Raw genomic sequence first — 24599 nt, forward strand, 5'->3', positions numbered from 1 at the left:
TTTGCCTGAACCATTGGATAGTCCACAATAATCATAAAGATTCCATGCTTTGCCTGAACCATTGGATAGTCCACAATAATCATAAAGATTCCATGATTTTCCTGAACCATTGGATAGTCCACAATAATCATAAAGGATTCCATGATTTTCCTGAACAATTGGATAGTCCACAATAATCATAAAGGATTCCATGACTTGCCTGAACCATTGGATAGTCCACAATAATCATAAAGGATTCCATGATTTGCCTGAACCATTGGATAGTCCACAATAATCACAAAGAAAGGATTCCATGACTTGCCTGATCCATTGAATAGTCCACAATCATCATAAAGATATCATGATTTGCCTGAACCATTGGATAGTCCACAATAATCATAAAGGATTCCGTGATTTGCCTGAACCATTAGATAGTTCACAATAATCATAAAGGATTCCATGATTTGCCTGAACCATTGGATAGTCCACAATAATCCTAAAGGATTCCATGATTTGCCTGAACCATTGGATAGTTCACAATAATCATAAAGGATAACATGATTTGCCTGAACCATTGGATAGTCCACAATAATCATAAAGATTCCATGATTTGGCTGAACCATTGGATAGTCCACAATAATCATAAAGGATTCCATGATTTTCCTGAACCATTAGATAGTCCACAATAATCATAAAGATTCCATGATTTGCCTGAACCATTGGATAGTCCACAATAATCATAAAGGATTCCATGATTTCCCTGAACCATTAGATAGTTCACAATAATCATAAAGGATTCCATGATTTGCCTGAACCATTGGATAGTCCACAATAATCCTAAAAGGATTCCATGATTTGCCTGAACCATTGGATAGTTCACAATAATCATAAAGGATAACATGATTTGCCTGAACCATTGGATAGTCCACAATAATCATAAAGATTCCATGATTTGGCTGAACCATTGGATAGTCCACAATAATCATAAAGGATTCCATGATTTTCCTGAACCATTAGATAGTCCACAATAAACATAAATATTCCATGATTTGCCTGAACCATTGGATAGTCCGCAATAATCATAAAGATTCCATGATTTGCCTGAACCATTGGATAGTCCACAATAATCATAAAGATTCCATGATTTGCCTGAACCATTGGATAGTCCACAATAATCATAAAGGACTCCATGATTTGCCTGAACCATTGGATAGTCCACAATAATCATAAAGGATTCCATGATTTGCCTGAACCATTGGATAGTTCACAATAATCATAAAGGATAACATGATTTGCCTGAACCATTGGATAGTCCACAATAATGATAAAGGATTCCATGATTTGCCTGAACCATTGGATAGTCCACAATAATTATTAAGAGAAGCGGAAGATACCAGTGAGACATTAAAAATCATAAGTAGAAAATAAACTGAAAACGCATTGGCTAAAAAAGAAGAAAACAAACAAACAAACAATGGTACACTAAACACAACATAGGAAACTAAAGACGGAACAACACGAATCCCATCAAAAACCGGGAGTGATCTCAGGTGCTCCGGAAGGGTAAACAGATCCTGCTCCACATGTGGCACCCGTTGTGTTGCTATGTTAGTACAAACCCGGTAATAAATTTTACTCGGTAGGTCACATTATTTCAAAAGGGATTGTAGTTACGAAATTAGGATCATGTCCGCTATAAAACAGATATTCCACAACGGTCAACCAACTCGTGATAGGGACTGTATAATTTACAAAGGAGTTTCAACTACACCATTTGGAACCATCTATCAAGGAAACCATAATAGGAAATTCAAGCTCTGGAATAGTCAGCTCAAATATATTATTGTTATCAATAAAGTCAACAGTAGTTTACGGCTGTTAATATAGACTTTTGAAATACGATGTACTTGTGTATGACCCATATGCTTTCGTCAGATACAATATGTTAAGACAATATGTCTGAACTAGAAATCATAACTTTTCTAATTATTTTTATAGAAACTTTTATTAATCCTTGAAAACATTTCAGGAAAAAAGCCAAAACATAATCAACTGCACATGTCACCTAAACATTTATACAATTTATACAATATATCTGAAATGTTTTTTTTTTTATTTCATTGTTTAAAAACAAATTGTGGGACCATTACTCGTTGATTACAATGAAAACTGTTCCATTGTATTTCACTTGTTTAAAATACTGAAGATTAAACGGAACTGGTTTTGGCAATCTTTGTTGGTCAATGGTGACCAATGAAAAATCCTTATCCCTTAAAATTGGATAGGTCGCTCTGATTGTCTCTTTAAACTGCTGTTCTGACAGAGTTATGTCCCATGATACTCTGACCTTTCCCTCTGCATATAGACGAGCTGGATATCCTGTAAAAACAAATGTGAAAGATTTACATTATGTGTGTATCAGAAAGTATCAAAGAGATTCTCTTTAAGAATTATACAAATTGGTTTTGTTCCTTGTTACACAGGAAAGAACAGAAGGACGCAAAATATTACTAAGTTGGAGTATTACAAAAGTTATAACAATAATGCTTAGTGTTTTACATGTTTACTGATACATGAATTATTTGCTGAACTTTTTACCTTTAAAAAAATCAAAACTTATTTCTGTAGAGCGAATGTACATGTATTTTCAAAGGAAAACACTGGATTTTATTGTGTATTTTTGTTAATGTTGTTGGGACTAAACAATTTTACTAGTTGGCAAAATTACAAAGAAGAGAACATTTTGTATACGATTACACTTTTACATTTTTGCAATATCTTAGAATCTTTTATGTTTGCTGTTTCAATGACGTGTATCTGGTCATGACGTGTACCCTACTTATTTTATTACAAATAAAAAAAACCACAACATAAGCCTTTAAATAACTATGAGAATAGATATAATATTTTTTTTTTATACAATTTATAGTTATAAAACACCTAAAAGAAAAGAAAAAATGGTTGTAGTCTTACCATATCCTTGTTCTTGATGTGTCTGTATGATAGGATCATTTTTTGAAAGCTTTGGTATTTTACTTCCGGGTGGTAATAGGTAGAGCTTCATACGATAACTACTCGGCTGAGGTCCGGGTTTCATTTTCAACCTTGTAACTCCTGGTATTTCTTTAGGGGATCTTCTGAGATACGGTGGAAGCAGACTTTGATCAAAGTTAAATAATCCTTGCTCCATCCCATCGCTGTGTGTCTTCAACAACTCATCGACTATTTCTTGATTTTGTGATTCTAAAATATGTAGTCAAGAAAATGTTGTTAGTGTGTTTTCCTTTAAAACATAATTCCTTTTCATCAGCTAGTTTCTAGGCCGGCATAATAATTTTCTTCACAACTTTTTCCTACATTTAGTGATGCAGAATAAGTTATTTTCGTTTGAGCAAGATTTTTTACCAGTTCTACCAAGCTAGCACATTTATTTCCACATTCCCCTGGCCCTCTCCAACCCTTCTATGATCATTCCTCAAATGCAATATCTTTCTACTATTTTTATACGAACCAAAGATTGATAATAAAAACTTAAATTTTCTATTTTTCATATAAAAAAGCAATTATCGACTATAAGAAATACCACACACCACTATTCATACTAAAACAACTTTTTATTCATCATATCAAAGAATTCAATCCAAAAAAGTTTTCGAAAGCAAGATTGAGTTAATAATGCCTTTATCTACAACAGTGAGACAGAGAGTCCGGTCAAACAAGTTAAACACACTCATAAGGAAACAAAATCAGAGGTTCCAAATGGGTAGCATATCTAAATCGTATGCGACATAACAAGTATTGTCAGGGCGATAACGAGGAAAAGAAGATAAATCAGAACATGGAACATTTTGGGATATATGACTTCAATCATTTCTAAAAAAGAATTTTCTTTCAGTTATCTGTAAAAGCTTTAATAGCCTTCAAGGAGTCGACTATGTATATCTGGGTTAATTCTTCTAGATTTTTATGCATGATTCCTGACAAAACATATTATCATGTTTACCTTAAAATATATAAATGCATACCACTCGGCATTGTTTTTTTAAAGATAAAAAATGTATAAAGAAAAACAAATTTATAAAATAAAGAGATATGATGTGTTTGTCAATAAAACAATTATCAACCAACCGACCATACGACAAGAAAGTAAACACTATAAACATGTTATCGTATGACACCACTTGAAAATGCGCTAAACTCATACTTTACAGCAGTCAGCCTTAACAGACCACGGGATGACAAACTATGAAACAATTCAAAGAAGAAAACCACAGACATGATATTGACTCAACCAGCGACAAGAATTGGATAACACATTACAGACTTAGAAAGGCTTACAAAACTATGTAACATGACTGAATATGAGTGTGAGCGCTCAATCCCTCGACAACTGTATGTAGTGGTCAATCAATCATGATGGTAAGGGATAATTTGAACACTACACATATAAAAGAAGAAGTAGTTATGTTTGACCATCATTACTGCAGCCAGACTGGGATGTTTGACCATCATCACTGCAGCCAGACTGGGATGTTTGACTAACGTCACTGCAGCCAGACTGGGATGTTTGACTAACGTCACTGCAGCCAGACTGAGATGTTTGACTAACGTCACTGCAGCCAGACTGGGATGTCAATCATTTTGTCAAACTCCATTCATAACTTCTCTAGATGGCTTTTTATCCACACAAAACAATAATAACTATTTGTTTTCAAACCATAACACGCCATCTCTTAAATTATAATTCCAAAATGAAACAAAAACAAAGACATAGGCAAGGTTCTGTAATGATGTCAGGTGGAACAGCCGGGTTTCTAGTGATCCAAAACGTTTAACTACCGACTTCGTAGCTAGCAATTGTAAAAACTTGTCTAAGCTTTCCTTATATACATTTTTTAATGTACAAGTGCGTTCAAGTTCGGCTAATTGTGGGATAGGATATGCTTATTTTCTGAAGCTAGAAGACGCTACCATAGTAACTGAAGTAAAACATAATGGTACATACAATCTCTGTATCTAACATTCCGATTCAAGCCAAGTCTTCATGAAAAATTTTAACAGCAAAAACTTTTAAAATACTTTTTTTAGAAATTATAAACCATTTACATAGAACATAATACTACGTTGCAACGCAGAGACATGGCTTTCATAGTTGTTGTTTGTTTTATTCCTTTTAATTTATAATATCCCTTCTCCAACAGTATTAGTACAACCTTGTTCTGGTACACATGGACAGTGGTATAATTCATGTCAGTAGGTTAAAACATTCTGCAATATACGGATTTTACTTGTTCGTTCATATTTACCAAATCATTTGCAAATATAGAACTACTATATAGAACATGGTAAAGTGAAATTCAATTTACAACACACAGAATATGAGAACAGTCTTTATTATTTGTTAACTGAAAAAAAAAATAGATTACAAAGAAGGAATGGAATGACTGAAGTTATGTAACTATTGTAATTCTCTTCAATTTTCAAGCTGGTTCCCTCCATTCTGAAAAACCATCCTGCAAAATTGGACGACGATCCTGCAAAAAAAAAAAAAAAAAGAAAATTGGTAAAAGAAAAATTCGGAAATGTACAATTTATTTTCGGCATAAACTCATATAAAAATTTGAGATCGAAGATTGTTTTAAATTTTTGAATAATATTCTTAAAACATAATGTAAGCTCGTATATATATAACTGGAAAAGGATCACTTGCTTAGCCTTCTATGCTTTTATATATAGCCGATTTAACAATACAAGTATACGTAATGGCCATGTATCACGCATGTGATTCCAATCTTTGGCCTAACTAGATAATTGTCTCATTGGCGACCAAACCATGTAATTCTTTCATATACACGTACAATGCATTTGATAAAATTCCATTCCAAGTTCTTCAACTTTGCTTCTTCTGTTATTTCAATAATTATGTCTGAGAAGAAAGAAATACATAGTTTTCTTAAATAATACAAATACTTACTTCATTCATCTTAATGATGACGGTACCCTGGTATTTAATGGCCTTGAAATATACAGTTTTAAATGGCACTGGCCTCAACCTTTTGTTTTGGTCAACCGTGTACAGTGTGAAATCTTTGTCTTCCAGCAAAGGATAGAGATCTCGAATAGACTCCTTAAAATCTTCATCCGACAGGTCCAAATTCCATGACCACGGTTTGGCGTGCATTTTTTCTCTGTTGTAATAATGCGCTGGATATCCTAAAAATAAGAAGAAAAAAAAAAGCGTAATTTCGTATTATAAATTCTAAACGAACGAACGTTTGGAATAAAGCACTGTTTTCAAATAGAATTTACCTTGATTTTCAGATCATGACGAAAAACTTTTATGACATTTGAAATAAAAAAAAGTACGAATGTCTTATTTGATACATTTTCCCACGAAATTGTTAAATGATGTTTTGATTGTGTTCGTAAACCTCAACTCATCTGAGTATCGAATAATGATATAAAGGGTACTCTTTTGACTCAAAGCTGATGAAAATATACGTTTTAAATCATTATTAAATGATTACAGTTAGATACTAGTACAAAAATGTAACATAATAAAGTTGTAAACATGGTACCTACCAAAGCCTTGATCTTGGTGAGTTTGAATCAGTGGGTCGAGTTTAGACAATGACGGCAATTTACTCCAATCTGGAAGAAAGTAGAACTTCAATCTGACCATTGTAGGTCTGGGTCCAGGTCTTTGTTTTCCTCTTTCAGGCTTTGATCGCTGCACTGGAACCGGTCGGAATTGTTGTCCTGCTGGATCATTAAGATCAAGGGTCAGGTTTAAATGTTGCATTGCAGCTGAATTACTAGGCTCAAAGTTCATGGATGTATTACCATCATAAGTGACTAGTGGTTCTGTGTTTTGGATTGTTACTAATTCTTCTCTCCCTGTAAAGCGAATATCGAAAAGCCTTGATAAATATGTCGTTCTTTTTTAAACCACGTTATTTTTATAATAGATCTAGAGCAAATCGTTATTTTGGTGAATATGCTTTTCCTTTTGGCCATATTACAAACAATTTTACTTCACTTTGATATCTGTAACATCCATAACTTATCTAGCAACATCCCCGATGTAAAATACAGGTGCTATGCTATGTTTGCCAAAGGAAAAGCTATCCACCATATACCAAATAACGTGGAAATAAGCAACTGTATATTACCGTACGGCATGTACCAATGAACAAAACCAAAATCATTTAGTACGCTATAAAAGGCATCAACCAGCTGACAGAAAGTAAGAAAAATGCAAACGTTAAGACCAGCTCACAACCTGATTTATGAATAACTCAACAAAAGAAAAAAATATGAATGAATGAAGCAGGATTAAGTTTATTATTTCAACAACTTCAAGATTATTGTGTTAAAAGTATTATACAATAAAATGCATGGATACATGGATATTTATTCACATGATTCTTTCCAAAAACAATCAAATAAAAGTTGGTTGTTCTGCCAGTGGTACAACATTGAAGTTTGCTGCTTAATATAAATGTGTCTGTGGTTAGAGTAGAAGATGTTTAGACCAATACAGGAAAGGTCATTTGTTCAAGGTAACCTTGATGGTTTACCGTTAAATGGCAACGAGAATATGAACACTGCTTTGTATTAGACGGACAAAAAAGACGTTACTAAGTTGAAAAACTTGAGTCTAATCCATTTGTCTTAGACCGACAAGCTGAGACACACTTTTTTTTAATACATGTTAATACACCGTGTTTATTTAAGAAGCACCACATACCAATTTTCAAATAGTTTGCTTGACCTGGCAGGGGATAAACCTTTGACCTTTGGCAATACAGACGAGGTAACTACCACGAGATGGTAAAAAAGACAAAATTTTGGATGTATACACTTCAAAGATAAACCTCGACCAAAACTGTTTTATTTCACTTTACAACACGTGTATGGATCATGGAAGCTTGAAACTCTTTTGGTCTGGAAATAATGGATTAAATGTTGAAGGCCAAATACGTATTGTGAACAGATAAATCATGTTAAGGAGTGGTATTTGCGAAAAATACCAGTCGAGGGAATGTTAAATTTCGCGAGCCATAAGACGAGGTGTAATTATATCGCAAATAACTCTCTTTTGGAACCAACAACCATAAAAATACTCTTAATTTAAGATTAACACCAGCAGAAAGGGAACTGCATTTTCAGTTTCGGTGAAAGTTTGATTTGATACTAACCCTAACAAATGTATACCTATAATATCAAATAAAGTAAAGAGAAAAACCGAAGATGAAAAAATCCAAAAAATCCAGCCAACTTCATCAAACATTCCAGCAACAAAGAGGACTGATAATCGGATCGCACACAACAATAAAGATGACGCAAACATGTTTATTTCAATATCAAAAAATAATATATGAACATACGAATAGAAAAGTGCATAAGACAAAAATTTAACAGCTACAAAATCAAATTGTGATAAATAATTATATTAACACAGCATCAATCATGGCACTTATTGATAACAAATAAGGATTTACAAAGAAAAGCCTGACTATCAACCAAATGACAGTGATCTAATGCAGCTTTGTTACAACTGATTGTCTATAACTTATGCATAAATGCACCAATAAATTAACTTCATACAAAAACATATTGTTCGATATAAAATTAAGCACTAAACTTAAAAGAAATGAATTATTTGTTTACAACAATAATATTTTCAAAATCCCACTAGAAGGTTATAACGCTCGTCTATGTTGTATAACGTAAATGGTAACTTGAATTCTAGACGCCATAAAGTAATTCAGAAATGAAACCCTTCAATATATACATATATCTCTATTAATACTAGTATATTGTCTTATATTTTTGTTAATTTGTTTTGGGTCAATTTTAGACGAATTCCCTCATATAATAAAAGTCGGATTAGTGTTTTTTTCATCATCTTCACCACTTACAATCTTAAGTATACGTTTGCTAAATTCGAACGTGTAATCAGGTGAATGAGCATGTATACGGCGATAGACAGCTCGAAGGGCCGTATTTCTGTAATACAATTTAATGCCACATGGTCGACAGATCGTTGACAGTTTGCCACTGTGAACGTTCTTTCCTACAGGGGTAGGATTGTACCATACTGACCCTACACCGGATTTATCCGGCTGTTGGAAGAAAGCCTCGCTGCTCGGGTTTAACCTGGAGTAGTAATGTAACATGCTTTGAACTGGACACAACTGGTTTCCTGGTTGTTCGTACATGCGCGACATATGTCGATCCTTTGGAATTTTTTCATCAGCAATTCGATAATATCGTCTATCATTATCATAATCTACCTCTAATATAAAAGAGCTCTTTTCAAGTTGTCTAAGCATTTTTCGACTTAAAACGCCAAAGTATAAATTAACATCAACCCATACTTTATTCTGAAGGCCCTCTGGTGTATCACAAGACATACACGGTGATCTGTACAAAAGTTGTAAATCTTCATCTGAAATTGGGCGGTGCACTGCATCATCTGGAGCTGCCATTGGGGAAACATCAAAGTTATGACACCATGATCTTAAAATCTGAGATGAAGATATGAATTCTGGGTGAGTTTCAATATCTATATTTCTGTTGAAAGGAGGGTTATTTAGATAACGTGAAATCTCGCTCGGATAGGCCTCCAGAATATTAGACGGCAATCCCGACCTCACGCAGGTTTGGTAGAACTCTGTCAAGAACGAGTTGAGATACAATGGTAGCATGTCTTCAAAATAGATACTCTCCCCTTGTTGTCGTAGCCAATCTGTAAATAGAAACATCCATAAGAATTTTAACGTAAGACGAACCCCAGACACTCAATTATTCTACAGCATTCAATATAGTGGAGAAAACGACATATGTTACCATGCTGTGTTGCTGAACGATTGTGTTTAACTGATACCTTTTATATATATATTTTTTTATTAACAGACCAATTAGTCTTTTCATTGCACTGGAGTATTAAATATGCCCATACAATTCTAAAATGAAGTAATGAATAAGACAAAGTAACTCGGTAGAACAACACGTAGGGAGTCAAAAACTATTCAACAATAAGTCAGACCCAAAACGGCACACAATAAATGATGTATAATGCAGTTCAAACAGTTCCGATGAAAAGGCTAAAGCTAGGTTCACACTGCCGATCAGAACAACTCGATCAAGCCCGATCAAGACAAATTACGTGATCGGGAGACTGGTCTGACTCAATCGACAAGGATGTTCGGGATAGTCTACCCTACTCGTCATCGATCTGACCATCTACCCGAGAGCTTTTGACATGTCAAAAGCAATCAAGTAAGGACCGAGAAGCAAGTCACTCGAGAAGAGATCGGGAATTCGTCGAGTAGCGGTCGAAATGATCGGGAAAGGATCGTGTAGAGATCGAGATTGGTCGGAATACAACAAAATTTCCGATCAGTACTCGATCATTTCGACCTTTGCTCGACTAATGTCTGATCATTTCAGAGTGGTCGAATGTTGTCGCAAAGGGATCAGGTATTGGTCGAGTTGGTCTGGGCCTCTGGGGTAAAATAAATATAGAAGTCGCAGTGATTTGGAAGCGATCGGACATTGGTCGAGTTAATCTGGAAATGATCAGACATTAGCTCTCAGATTTTGAAGAATTATGTATCATCAAGCATGACAATACCAAATAATGAAAATGACTGAAAACTCAATTTCAAAACAAATACAGTAAAACTGCAATAAACAGCATTGTTACACACATGTAAAGAATATATTTATAAAAAAATCTTGATTATTCACTTGAAGAAACTAAATTTATGACAATTAAAGAAGAAATTTCTGATGATCACGTAGTATTTACAGGAGTACGAACGCTATCAATTATCACCTTTTATAAAGCCGATTTGGCGAATGCTGTCTTTTCGTCAGAATTCGTTTGGTCGTACATTTCCCCCGTCTCTTCAAGATATTAAAAAATAATAAAATGTCGTTATTATATCTCATCTATATTATTTCAATAGAGAAAAAAAAAAAAAAAAAAAACCAACCGCCAAAACAACCAACAGTTTAATGTATAATTATTAACAACACAACAATATAACAACGCCATTAATCGTCAGCCAAAGCCCCACATTGTGATTCAAGTTCCAAATTTAGGCAAACAGTTGATATCAATATCGATCAATGAATTTCATTTCCAAAGTGAAGCCCGACAATTAAAAACTTGAAATCAACTAAATAACACTGTTTGTTTGCAAAGTGAAAGGATTGCTGGAAGTTAATGTAATATACCAAAAGGCAGTCCGAAATACCAAAAAAGCTGGTAAACCTTTTGAAAATATAGAAGTGGTTCATGGTACAGAAGATGATATAATAGGATACAGCTAACAGTTATCACATAAAACCGTCTGGATGTGGGAGAACTCTTTAATGATTGTGAATAATGGTTAACTTAATATCGTATCAGTCAAAATTTGAAATAAAATGGTTCAAATCCGTTCTGTGGTATAAGTTGCAATTCAATAAGTGATGACTGCATATCTTAAATTTCAATCGATTCTTGATTTTGTGTAAAACTGATTTCGAAATATTTTCTGATGAGTATTGTTCAATCGATGATACTTTGTTGTTCTAATTCATTTCGATGTAACATTACCTCATTTCAAACATTTTGTTCTCTTTATCATATTTAAATGATGCTAAAAATATTGGTAATTCGACAGTTTCAAAGCTGAGAAGCAATAAACCCTCATAAACTGAGAAACCTTTCAATGTATCAATATCCGAGTGAAATCATACCAGGACAAATGCAGTGACTTTAAGATTTTAGTAGTCTTATCGAGTTGTAGTCCACCACCAATGCCATAGATCTAGCAGTTGTTAAACTAGAAGATCACCCGAGCTTTCTAGTTTTTACTTTCCATCTTTTAAATTAAAGTGATCTAATGAATGAAAACTATTTTGACATTTAGTTTATGTTACTTGCGGCATAGTGTCTATACATATAGAAAGTAAATTGATATGGTTGTATTAAAAAACTCAAATGCAATTTAGACCTGTTGTATTTAGATACTTGTCTATTGGTACATGCTGTATGCAGAACTCTTTTGGTTTTGTTTCGTGTCGAATCTCTGTGAGAGAAAAAAAAAACAGGCCGTGGCTTTTTACCGAAGAAAAATGGCAGATAAATGTCTATAAATCAACCTCCTTTAATCCAAAAATATGTATAGAATGCTGCAAATCGATAGGTTTCTATTTATTTTAAAAAATGAGTAGGAACTCTTGATATATTTTTGTTGAAAAAACAGTTTTAACACACATTTTGGGAAACACCTTTGAACAATTTTCAAAATCAGTATAATCTAGCCATTCGAATTCTTGTCAAGTTTTTCAAATTTATCAGTGGTCTTTCTACACTTTCCATTAATAGCTATCCAAACCTTTTCCGCATTTGCCTTTTTCATCATGAAATTTGGATACTGTAAGTTAATTTGAGAAACGATTGCTGTCATTTTAGTTGGATCTAGTTTTCCTTTTGTTTGTTCCCTCCCTGTAGTTTTGCCAGTGACATTTTTATGTAGCAATTCTTTCTCTGTAAAAAGAACGCCAATTAGCTTAACAGCAAGCGTCGGAGGTGATTTGAAACATTTGCTGAAAATTGCATAGTATTGATCATAATCCATTTCAAACTCAGATCCACCAATCAGCATCGATTTAGGATTTTCCTTTGACAGGATGACCTTTGGATCTGTTGTTGGTAAATAAAATGAAGTTGGTACTTCATCAGACGCATTATCAACTGACAAACGTAAAATGTTGCTGACATCGTGTTGAACTGCAGCAACAACTTCTGATATACTATCAACAACAACTTGTAGTTTTAATTGGCTTTCCATAATATCTCGGTTCTGATGATCGATAAATGCTATCTGTTCCGAAATAGTGATAATGGATTGTTCTCTAGGATGTTCGGTTGAACGATCTGCATAATGTGTTTGAGAAAAGTGCGATTCCGTGGACTCTTCGTTGTTGGTATTTTCGTTAAGTCCTTTAAGTCTCAGGAAATCCTTACGTGTTTCAACATTTCCTGGAACAGGAATTCCTACTGGATGCTCAATATTGACTGTCTCATTTGCTTTTGCCTCATCTTAAAAATAGAACAAAACTGCTGAATTACTCCCTCGGTATGTATGAAAAAGTTTAATGCGCATGCAGATAGATAAATATCTACATGCATGTATTGTTTAACCTTTATTTTCGATTTCTATTTTTTGTAATTACAGTCCTACTATGCTTCAAACCCAGTGTATGCCAACTTTACTTTCCATCTTCAAAATTCATATTAATTATTCTTCAATAGTTACGGTTTCTCAATTTGTCAATATATTTCACTAGTCTCTAGTTCTGGATTAAAAAGCGATTTTGTATAAAACACTCGTTTAATCTAATTTGCTCATATAATAATCCGTTCATAGTAGCCAAAGTTAAGGGATTTTGCCTTTATTTTCGAACAATTGCTTAGGAGTAACTTACTACCCCTTTACCAATAATATTTGAGTACAAAGTGTTGCTCACTATCTTATCTAGACAAGTATTCTAACTACAAACTAACTCAATATTTCATTCGAAGCAACATCATCATGTTTAGATCTGACGGAGATAAAAGGAGATTCAAGATCACAACCGTATGTCGATAAATTCAATCCCAAAATAACAACACAGCAACAAGTATCTCTATAGATTCAGAAAAACAAAACACTCGTTTGGAATACTGGTAGCAAAAAAAATAATAAATAAACCTGTATACGTCAAATGCAAACACAAAGCAACGAGCATCAAAACAAATAACATTACAGCAACGTGTATCTAATTACCTTTTCTTTTTTAATATAATATTCGGGCACTTAATGCTCTCTAGTGGCAAGTTAAAGTGCTTTACCAGTATGTGGCATTCTTTTTACTGAATTTAACGAAAAAAAGCTATGAACACTCTTACGGATGTTACTTAATTGATTTGGTTTTAACGACTGTTCAATCTCTTCTCGAATGTACCCCAACCATAAATTCAATATAAACATTCGTTCGGTAGTTGCAGCTACTGAAAGCTTTGTTTTACAACCAATTGGTATCAGTTAGTAAACTTTATCGGTGATATTTTGCAATGCAAGCAATGAAAGAAACGAAAATCTAAATGTCAATCATAATAGAGGTCATACAAATAAAATACAATCATTGCCTTGTGTACATATACTCTGTTAAAAGTCTCTAGTACTAGTATCTATAGTATAAAGAATTCATCCGATGAACGAAAAATACAAGAACATCAGAGCTGAAACATTGTTGGAGTTTATTTTGACAAAATCATTGGTGAAGAGTACAAAATGGGTGTCAAACATGGACAAACACGTGTTGGTTCAAACAAAACAGTTTTTTATTATTAGCCGGATGCCTGATCATACACCGCTCTGTACAGCATGTAGTGCATATTTAAACTGTTTTGCATGAGTTCCTCAGACGACTGGATCGGATTTACATTATACCTTCCTCTTGATTGCATGTTCATAATAGTTTCTACATTTAAACCCTGTTTCTCTAAGAGATCAGTTATAGTTGCTTTCAGACAAATATTGGTGTAAATTCGTGTCAAACTGGCTTCCGTTGATATCTCAGACATCATTTTCAATATGGAATTATGCCCCATAGCACCGTAAAACCAATTTTCATCCGTTATTGATTTTTTGTCCACAGGGCGCTGGAAAAATTCTGGTATATCTGCGCTAAGTTTTGATATATAAGCATTCATACTTTTAACTGGACAATATTGACTATCTTCAATTGCATACATTCTTGCAAACCAATGCCAATCATGCATCTCTGAGAAACTTTCTATTTTTGGCGTTTCAAGGTCATAATTCAATCTGTAGAATTGGTGTCCATTCTCGTCCGTTTCGAAAAGAAACGATTCCTTGGTAAGAGTACGAATTGCTTCTTTTCCTTTCATTCCAAAATGTAGACAAAGGTCGATCCACACCTTCCTCACTAAAGAGGAAGGAACATTCGCCTCTATAACACTTGATCTCATCATTTTTGTCAGATCATTTGCTGAAATTATTCTTTTGATGGTAGTTTTTGGTCTGTGTTTATCTTCTAAGTTCATACGTTCGAGTAGAGCATTGCTTGAAGTAAACGCTTCATGTTTAAGGATTGATAGGCGACAGGACTCTGGGAGAGAATTCATGTAACGATTTATACTTGCTCTAATGCCCACTACAGTTGATCTTGTGTAAGGTTTACCGTCTTTTGATCGCACTTCTTTATAGAACCTTTCTAAGAATTTATTCAATTTAGCACCAGGCAATGTCTCAAAATCGGGATCCAGATTATTCCATATAAGCCATTCTACAATATAAAAATAGGGACGTCATCACCTCATTGAACCATGATGAAACAAAACTGTTATATTATCTTCCTCCTTTTTTCCAAAATAATTTGCTAGTTATTTTCAGAATCTAAAAACTCATGCTTTATTTAATTTCTTTTTGTCAGATTAAGAGCAAATGAATAATTAAAAAGAAATATAACAATTGGAACAAATCCATTGTCCATCCTTCTTTATATAAAAAAGAAATCATGCAATTAAGCGATTATTTAGTATATTCCTTATGCCCCTTTGCTTAGTTTTATATAAAAGCTGCCTCGACCATGCTACATGTAGTTAATGAAACAGCGAGTATTAATCCATTTCTAGGACATAACATGCATACAAGGTTAAAACTGAAAGTCACCTTTGAATATCTTAATGTCCCTTTTTGTCCGCATTCTGGTTCCAGCCAGATATTCCCGCTGTGTGGTGGTAGAACTACTTTCGTCGTCGCCATCTTTGTCGGCGGTTGTTTTTCCTGTCAAAGTGTATTCGGGAATAAGTATATACTCGTTAAAAATAACTACTACCAAACTAAATGCATGCGACATTTTAATCTAGTATTAAGTTCTAATGTAATTTCTCCATTGATACAATCATTAGTTTCTAATTCATTTGTGGAAACATTTACTTACAAGTGTATAATGTTTCAATATTGGACACGTCCTTTAAAAGCATGAAGTGTATGGCGTGCTAAAAACTATATATAACATAAAAAAAGAACTTCATGACAATTGCATTCACTATATTTCATTTCAGATTTCATAATATGCACAGTTGTATTTTTTGTATTTCAATAATACTGCCAGAAAAACTATTTCAATACAAAGATCAACCAGAAAAATGCAAAATCAGTGCGCTTGTGAGAAACGCGTGGAATAACAATCATTCTAGCAATTGGTATATGTGTAGCGTTGATTATTATTAATATACTTCAGTTGGGTCTACTAAGTACAGGTTTCGTACATAATTCTATCTATTTCATTCATGTTTGTTCTTTTGTATATCTTTCTCTAATATCTACAAATTGCAGTATAAAATAGTGAAAATATTGAAGCACATATATTTCTTTCTCAATTTGTGTTCGTTCCTTTATCCCCTCGATAGTCTCGTAGTCGACTTGTACGCTGGAGGTCGTGGGTTCGATCCCCGGTCGGGTCGAACTTAACTTGGAATTGGTATGTGCTGCTTCTCCTCTAAGAGCTGAGAATTTAGGGGTTACTCAAAGTCAAACTTAATTTTCCCGTTATAGGGTGACACATCTTCCAAACCTTGTTATCTTGTAAACTAGTACCTCATTTAAAATATGGCTTAGCGCGTCATTCTAGTAAAAAACAGGGCTCATTTTCATACCACATTTATCATATTCTTGTACTGATATGTAATATTTTCAACTGGTCGTTAAACACCAATTTATCAACCACATTGTTTGTTCTTTTCTTGAACCGTATTTAAGACTTCAACACGGTTCAAGATGATTAAGCTGACCTATTTCTGAGAAAAACAAAATATCAGAGTGCAGTGAAGGGCGAGTTACAAAACATATCCAAAATGGCACACGACACAAAGCATGAGAATGTCATTTAAAAATGAAATTCCTTAGAAATATCCAATACATTTTTAGATGATTTTGTTTAGTTCAAAAGGGTGCATATTACAAGCAATTCCACTTTAAGAAATGTGGGAAGAGTATACGAGAGATGATAAATTATGACCATTGATCTTACAATCCAGGAATAGGACAGACAATAAAGAATCATTGAATATAGAAAGAGTAAGGTTGCTTGTTGCATGCCAATGGAAATAGACAAGAAAAAAGACGATAGACAGATGTACACTCCTTTTTTTAAAGAAAATAAAATAAACTAAACTCATCGCAGTCAAAAAAAGTCATGTTTCACATGTTCACTAAAAAGATAAAATAACAGAAATACTGAATTCCAATGAAAATTCAAACGGAAAGTCCCTTTACAAATGGCAAAATCAGAAGCTAAAACACATCAAACGAATTGACACCAACTGCCATATTCCCCGTCATATAGAAAATTGTGGATTAAAGTAAATAATTCGTTTACACATGCTGTAAAACCAGAGAGAATTTTTAAAATCATTGCTCAACAGTCAGACTTCGACTTGAACTTCGTACAATAATTATGGTCGTGTTTATTGGTCGTCAACAACTTTAAGTGTCATTCACATAAATAAGAAAAAAATCTATACTTTCTAAAGTCCGATTTATCAATTAAGCATACTGATTTTCTTATTACATTGTTATACTTACACTTTTGCTCTGAATCATATGTTTACTTTGATGTTATCAACATACTTTTAAGTTTTGGTATTGCGATTTCTACCAATAATTCATATTTCAAAGAGTTTGTGACGGTGGTCTTGCGATTTCTACGAATAATTCATATTTTGGGGAGTTTTTTTTACGGTGGTATTGCAATTTCTTCTAATAACTCATATTTTTAGTAGTTTTGTGACGGTGGTATAGCAATTTCTACCAATAATTCATATTTGTTTACAAATTTTGTGACTGGTATAGCAATTTCTACCAATAATTCATATTTTTATGAGTTTTGTGACAGTGGTATTGCAATTTCTACCAAATAATTCATAAGTTTTGTGACGGATTTTTGTCCTTTTTTTAAATCTGTTTTGGCTCTTTAAAGTTTAACCATGTATGCGTTACCGAACTATCAGAATTACTTGTGTAAAATTATGTTCTAACCAATAAGTATATGTGATCTCAAAACTGCTCCTTCAAATAAATAAAACTAACTTGTTTGTAAATGGTTGATTTATTATTTTGAAAGCAAATTAACAGTTTTTGGTTGTTGTCTCAATACGCACTTTAATTACAACACAACGAAAGGCAACTAAATACACAAAATCTACATGCTTTTATTCCCTAGTACTACTGTAACAACATGAATAGCAATGGTTTTCATTGGATAAAATATTAAACAAAAAATGATATCCCACTTTATTATGCACCGGTTATGGACTTATGGTTGAGACCATCACGAGACAGAAGTAGATAGAAAATCTTCAAATAATTGATAAAAATATTAAAAACTTTATAAAACCCAAAAACATGTTACTATACTTTTAATCTAAAAATATTTTTCACTAAATAAAATAAAAATACATATCCAAAGCACAAGGAAAATATACTTTTTCGTTTCAACAGGATGGAAAAACAATAAAAATAATCATGAAGTTCTTATTTTTTTAATTTTTGTTAAAAATCTGAATAAAGACAAAAAGACAGCATAAAAACTGAAATGAAACTTGCTCTTTTGCAAGAATTAAATTAATCCCAATAATTTAGTTCCAACCCATAGCCAATTTCTCCCTAGGTAAAATCAATCGTAGAAAGCAACTGCATAATTCGGATTATACCTAAAATAATGATTTTGTGTCCAATAAAACCGAAAACCGGACAATAAACATTGAAGTCGAATCAGATCAGTGACAAAATGTTAACGGATGATTCAATATCAAAATCAAATTGAAACTGAGATAAAAGAAAAAAGCATTTAAATTTAGTTTGGACCCTTACAGTTATTCCATTTTATTCATATTATGGCAACGATTTATGCTTGTTAACTATAAAATAAAGATTAAAAAATGGAATATAACTTAGAATGTTAAAAAAATAACTGCTTTAGCTTAAAATATTTAAAACAAGAATGTGTCCAAAGTACACGGATGCCCCACTGGCACTATCATTTTCCATGTTCCATGGACCGTGAAATCGGGGTCAAAAGTCTAGTTTGGCTTTAAAATATAAAGATCATATCATAAGCAACAAGTGTACTAAGTTTCAAGTTGAATAAACTTCAGCTTCATCAAAAACTACCTTGACCAAAAACTTTAACCTGAAGCGGGACAGACGAACGAGCGGACGCACAGACGAACGAACGAACGGACGGACGCACAGACCAGAAAACATAATGTCCCTCTACCATCGTAGGTGGGGCATAAAAATATACATAGAATTGTTCTTCATACTTACACGTACTACAAAGTATTATAGAGTACACATTGTCATATAATTACATTAGATGTATGTTTCATAATAATAAGTTATTCTGATTGGCTAACTGCAATCTCGCATTATTTTATTCCTTAATCAACTTCCTTACTCAATGAAATTTATCATTCATGATGACACGAAATTCCACAATAAAGTGCACAGGTAAATATAATAAAAACTTGATAAAAATCGTGTTTTCATGATCCTAGCTTAAAAAAAATGTAATTATAAATAATGAGTGCTTCTTTTTGTAACTTCATAGGGTTGTAAAAGCGTTGACCGTGCGCACATTTTTATAAATTTTTATAATGAGGCGCTCCCGCACTTCATACAAAATGTACTTCGGTCAACGCTTTTACACACCAATGAAGTTACAAAAAGAAGCATTTAATTATCAAATAAAGAAAATTGCATGCTCTTTACAGTAAAATAAAAATGAATATTCAATATACATGGAAGACGAACCATACAACTTTCCCCCTTATTGCGTAATTATACTAATATGCAAAGCACACAACACAGAAATGTAAAAAGTCTAAGAAAAGCCGTACAATATTTCATGCAGCGTTTTACTATTGAAAAACAATTCATCAGAGGTATGAGTTCTCGACATGGCTTGTTGGACACTTTTGGCAGTTTTGTTCTTAGGATTAATTCCCATAATAGCGTCAACATTCACACAGCTTTTTTCCAAAGCTTCAGCTGCTGTAACTCGAACGCTTGTATTTGTATACAAGCGACTAAGACCCGCATCTTCCGACATTCTAGACATAATTGATGCTAGGACACCGTGACCTACTTGAGACTCATACCATACATCAGGACAGTCATGTATATTTGTTTTTGGTCTCTGAAAAAACGCATTCTTATGCGGGTTTCGCTTTGATAAGTACAAGTCCATAGCAGAAACAGGACAGTTAGGATCTCCTGGAATTTCGTACATTCTCCCCTCCCAATCCCAATATTGCATTTCCATTTTTGACCTAGCACTTTCTACATGGGAACATTTATTTAGCCTATAATACCGACGATTTTGTTCGTCAATTTCCGTAACAAACATATCTGCCGTCAAACTCCTCATTGCTGCTTGACCGCCACATCCTAAGTGAAGCGAAAGATCAAACCAAACCTTACGGAACAATCCGAGGGGATTCGAAGTGCAAAGTAATCCTGATTTGATAAACGTATTTCGATCTTCTTGTGTCATCGGTAGTTTTGATGGCGCTTTGTTTCTTGGTGTGGATTCTTTTATGGCTTCTCGAATACTATCAAGTATGCGATTTGATGATTCGAAACTTCGGTCGTCCTTCCAAGAATCGCTCCACTGTTTTGAAATACCTGACAAATACCGTTTAAGCGCATTTTTGACATCAATCAGTGTACACAGTTGATATGGTTCACCTCTTTTGGACTTTGCTTCGAGATAAAACTGGCACAAGACATCATTCAAATCACTTACAGTGTAAATTTCAAATTCAACGGGTAGATTAACACTCACAAGCCAACCTGCAATAGATTGAACAAATTGTGTGACGCGGATGTTAAAAGAAGACAAAGCAAAACAAAAAACAAAAAACAAAATAACAAAAAAAACGAAAACATTTTAAACGGTTCACATTGAGAAACAGATACAAGCAATATTTGAAAGAATATTTGAATTACATATCTCAAAAGATTGTAAATGTTTAATTCAAATTTAAATTAAAGAAAATTTGATTAAATTCACTGACATACAATGTGGGTTTTTTTTTTTGCGATATTTTTAAGTTTCGGTGTTAAGTGTGACGTCCATTTTCACTGAACTAGTACACATTTTTGCTTAGGGGCCAAATGAAGCCAGACTCCGGATGTGAGGTTTTATTTCTGCTTTGAAGACTTATTGGTGGCATTGGACTGTTTTCTGCTCATTGATCGTGTTGTTGTCTCTTTGACACATTCCCCATTTCCAATTTATTTTTTTTTATTCAAAGAATATATATACATGTTAATAATGTGTTACCTCTGAACAACTTGACTCCCCAATTGATCTGTGCCGAGTCTGAAGAATCGCTGTCATCGTCTTCTATCTTTATAACACCTTGGCTTCCGGTCTCGGTTACGTGAACTTCTGACCCTGTCAATTGTTACCAGGTAGCGTTTCAGTGATACATTTAATTATATTTCAGTTTAAATTATACATCACATACAGTACTTTTCATGCATTTTTATGTTAAAAAAAGAATGCTACTGATTCAAGATACTTTTATATTTATTTTGTTGTAATGCTATTCACTTGGAGGATTCTGACAAAATACCAGCTGTTTTACAAAAAGAACTAACCATCATTTTAAACAACGCAGATATAGATATATTAAACTCGAACTAATACATTGTAATATTGGTATCTGGTGTTTAACTCCATCTTCAGCACAATTGGTTATTTAGTGGCGAACTTTTTTTTATGTGGAGGAAGCCGGAGAGAAACACCACCTTTGGAAGGAAAACTAGCAATCCTAGTCAATTAAGAATGGAGTCGAACGCACTTGTCACGTGCGGGATTCGATATCAGAACCTCAAAGATGACATGCAGGTTATATACAGTAGAAGTAAACCACTTAGCCATCGAGGCTCTTCAAGCTAATATAATATTACATGTAACAGTGTCATAAAAGCAAACTTCATATGATCAAAATAGTCAGAAAATATTGCAGCAATTCGTTTTTGAATGACCATTCTTAGTCAGATAGTCAATGGTTCCCGGAATAAAAGCACATTTTCAAGTCAAGCAGGAAATGGTTTCCAGAAAAAAGTTAATAATAAACAAAGATGTGGCGTATACGTCAATGATGTAGCAACTCGACGGGGAAAAAACAAGCCACAAAAGACATTTTTGATCTAAATATATACTACCTTCAACAAAACAGTCTATACAATATGCAAATTAGTTTACCAACTCCACAGAGAATTCCCAAAACCTGCATTAAAACACCTAATGTATACATTTTAATTTCTCATTATTTATTTTCTTGTTGTCTAATTTTTATCCTTTTTTTGCAATTTATTTTACAGTGTATCCTTTAAAAAAATGTTCTTTAATAAATATAACTTGATATTGCCAGTCCAATATACATGTATTAGGATACGTTTGTATAGCATAGATATATTGGTAGCAACAAGTAAGATTTCATCATGATATTATAAAAGCAGTAAAGTAAAGCAATCTTATTATAATTTAATAATTTAAATAAAACAAACATACTATATACACACAATTATTGGAATGCACAAATTTACATTCTACGTGTAAATATTCAATAACAACGGTTTAGAAATTAACATAAACAGCTGTTTTATTGTTACTTTGTAACTATATGCATCTAAGTCGTATGTTGCAATGACAGTTCTTTTGGTCTGAACAAGATATTACGCATTGTACATGATATTGTGTAAAGTATCGCTTGCTGTTAACAGTTCCTGTGAGGTTTAACAGTTCTTTGGTCTGAACAAAAAAATACGCATTGTACATGATATTGTGTCAAGTATCGATTGCTGTTAACAGTTCCTGTGAGGTTTAACAGTTCTTTGGTCTGAACAAAAAAATACGCATTGTACATGATATTGTGTCAAGTATCGATTGCTGTTAACAGTTCCTGTGAGGTTTAACAGTTCTTTGGTCTGAACAAGATATTACGCATTGTACATAATATTGTGTAAAGTATCGCTTGCTGTTAACAGTTCCTGTGAGGTTTAACAATTCTTTGGTCTGAACAAGATATTACGCATTGTACATAATATTGTGTACAGTATCGCTTGCTGTTAACAATTCCTGTGAGGTTTAACAGTTCTTTGGTCTGAACAAGATATTACGCATTGTACATAATATTGTGTAAAGTATCGCTTGCTGTTAACAGTTCCTGTGAGGTTTAACAATTCTTCGGTATGAACAAGATATTACGCATTGTACATACTATTGTGTAAAGTATCGATTTCTGTTAACAGTTCCTGTGAGGTTTAACAATTCTTCGGTATGAACAAGATATTACGCATTGTACATAATATTGTGTAAAGTATCGCTTGCTGTTAACAGCTCTTGTGACGTTTTCTGTATAACAGATTGTTTGATATGTTGTTTGTAACGTGGATCGGCATTCATAACTGTTACTACTGGTATTCCACGTGCCTCTATAAGCTCGGCAGCAGTTACTCTTATAGTACTGTTAGTATACAATCTATCCATTCGAGACTCCTCACATAAACTAGACATTAAACGAGCAAGAACACAATGACCCAATGGTGTAGCATACCAAATGTCTTGCTCTTTTGACGTTACTGCTTTAGGTCTTTGAAATAACGCATTTTGGAACGGATTTCTTTTAGATAAATACAAATTCAAACTAGCCATCGGACAATTTGGATCTCCAGGAATTTCGTACATCCGGGCGTTCCAATCCCATTGCGTCATTTCATTCTGGCTTCGAATTCCATTACTTTCCATATAATGAGACAATCTACAGTATGTGTATCCATATTCATCCGTTTCTATTAATAAAGAATCTCCTAGCATATCCCTCAAAGCATCCTGGCCACATACACCAAGATGGAGACTTAGATCAAACCAAACTTTTCGTAATAAACCAATTGGGGTCGTCAAGGTCAACAAAGAAGATGACATCAAGAGTTTAACATCGTCACGACGCATGGGTGTTTTCTTTGGTCCTTTAGGCCTAGGAGTGAATTCCGTTTTCATAATCATATGATCTGTACGTTTTTCTTTCTGTACCCAGTCTTTAAAATGAAAATGAAAAATATTTCTTAATAAATAATTTGATGGAGGTTGTAATGACAAAAGGTCACGGTATGAATTACTGAGCAAGTTAAAAAAAAACCCATTTCAAATAGAAAACATAAAAGACTACATTTTTTTCAAGATTTACTATGGCACTTAATCCCTTACGTTATAATAAGAAACAGCTTATAATTTTCAAACTTTAGTATTTAAAAACTTTCCAGAGAGAGAAAGTAAAAGTTAAAATAATAGTTCTAAATTTATTACTCTTTATTTTAATGTGTCCATTAAAGGAAATGGTGCCTACCTTTCAATAGATCTGTGACATTGTTGGGTTGACTGCCATCTTGCATTACAGAGTGACGCAAAAACATCTCTGGAATACCATCATATCCTGTGAAGACGAATTACTTGTAAACAACTTATAAAAA

The 24599-nt window shown here is 33.5% G+C and overlaps 1 protein-coding gene across 10 annotated transcripts in view; it reads right to left on the bottom strand.

The window, feature by feature from the left end:
* LOC143082833 (uncharacterized) overlaps window positions 1-24599 on the bottom strand; it is an 85809-nt gene that overhangs the window by 6724 nt on the left and 54486 nt on the right. Inside the window, exons 5-8 of one of the 10 annotated variants that reach the window (XR_012980481.1) lie at window positions 9088-9733; window positions 6562-6876; window positions 5954-6192; window positions 5357-5513 (exon numbers count right to left, since the gene is read on the bottom strand). The exons of 1 other annotated variant lie outside the window; for it this stretch is intronic. Coding sequence is in view for 8 of the 9 variants with exons in the window: in XM_076258720.1 (XP_076114835.1) it covers window positions 19939-20909; window positions 21403-21516 (1085 nt within the window). In the remaining variant the exon portion in view is untranslated. Of the gene's footprint in view, window positions 1-2110; window positions 2359-2952; window positions 3223-5356; window positions 5514-5953; window positions 6193-6561; window positions 6877-8320; window positions 9734-10991; window positions 13085-14267; window positions 15337-15722; window positions 15837-18143; window positions 20910-21402; window positions 21517-22599; window positions 24168-24475; window positions 24563-24599 lie in introns of those variants that run through there. 8 more of the 10 variants (XM_076258731.1, XM_076258740.1, XM_076258747.1 and 5 more) reach the window with 8 other exon arrangements.

The sequence above is a fragment of the Mytilus galloprovincialis genome, chromosome 7 (genome assembly GCF_965363235.1).
Source record: "Mytilus galloprovincialis chromosome 7, xbMytGall1.hap1.1, whole genome shotgun sequence".
Lineage (NCBI taxonomy): Eukaryota > Metazoa > Mollusca > Bivalvia > Mytilida > Mytilidae > Mytilus > Mytilus galloprovincialis.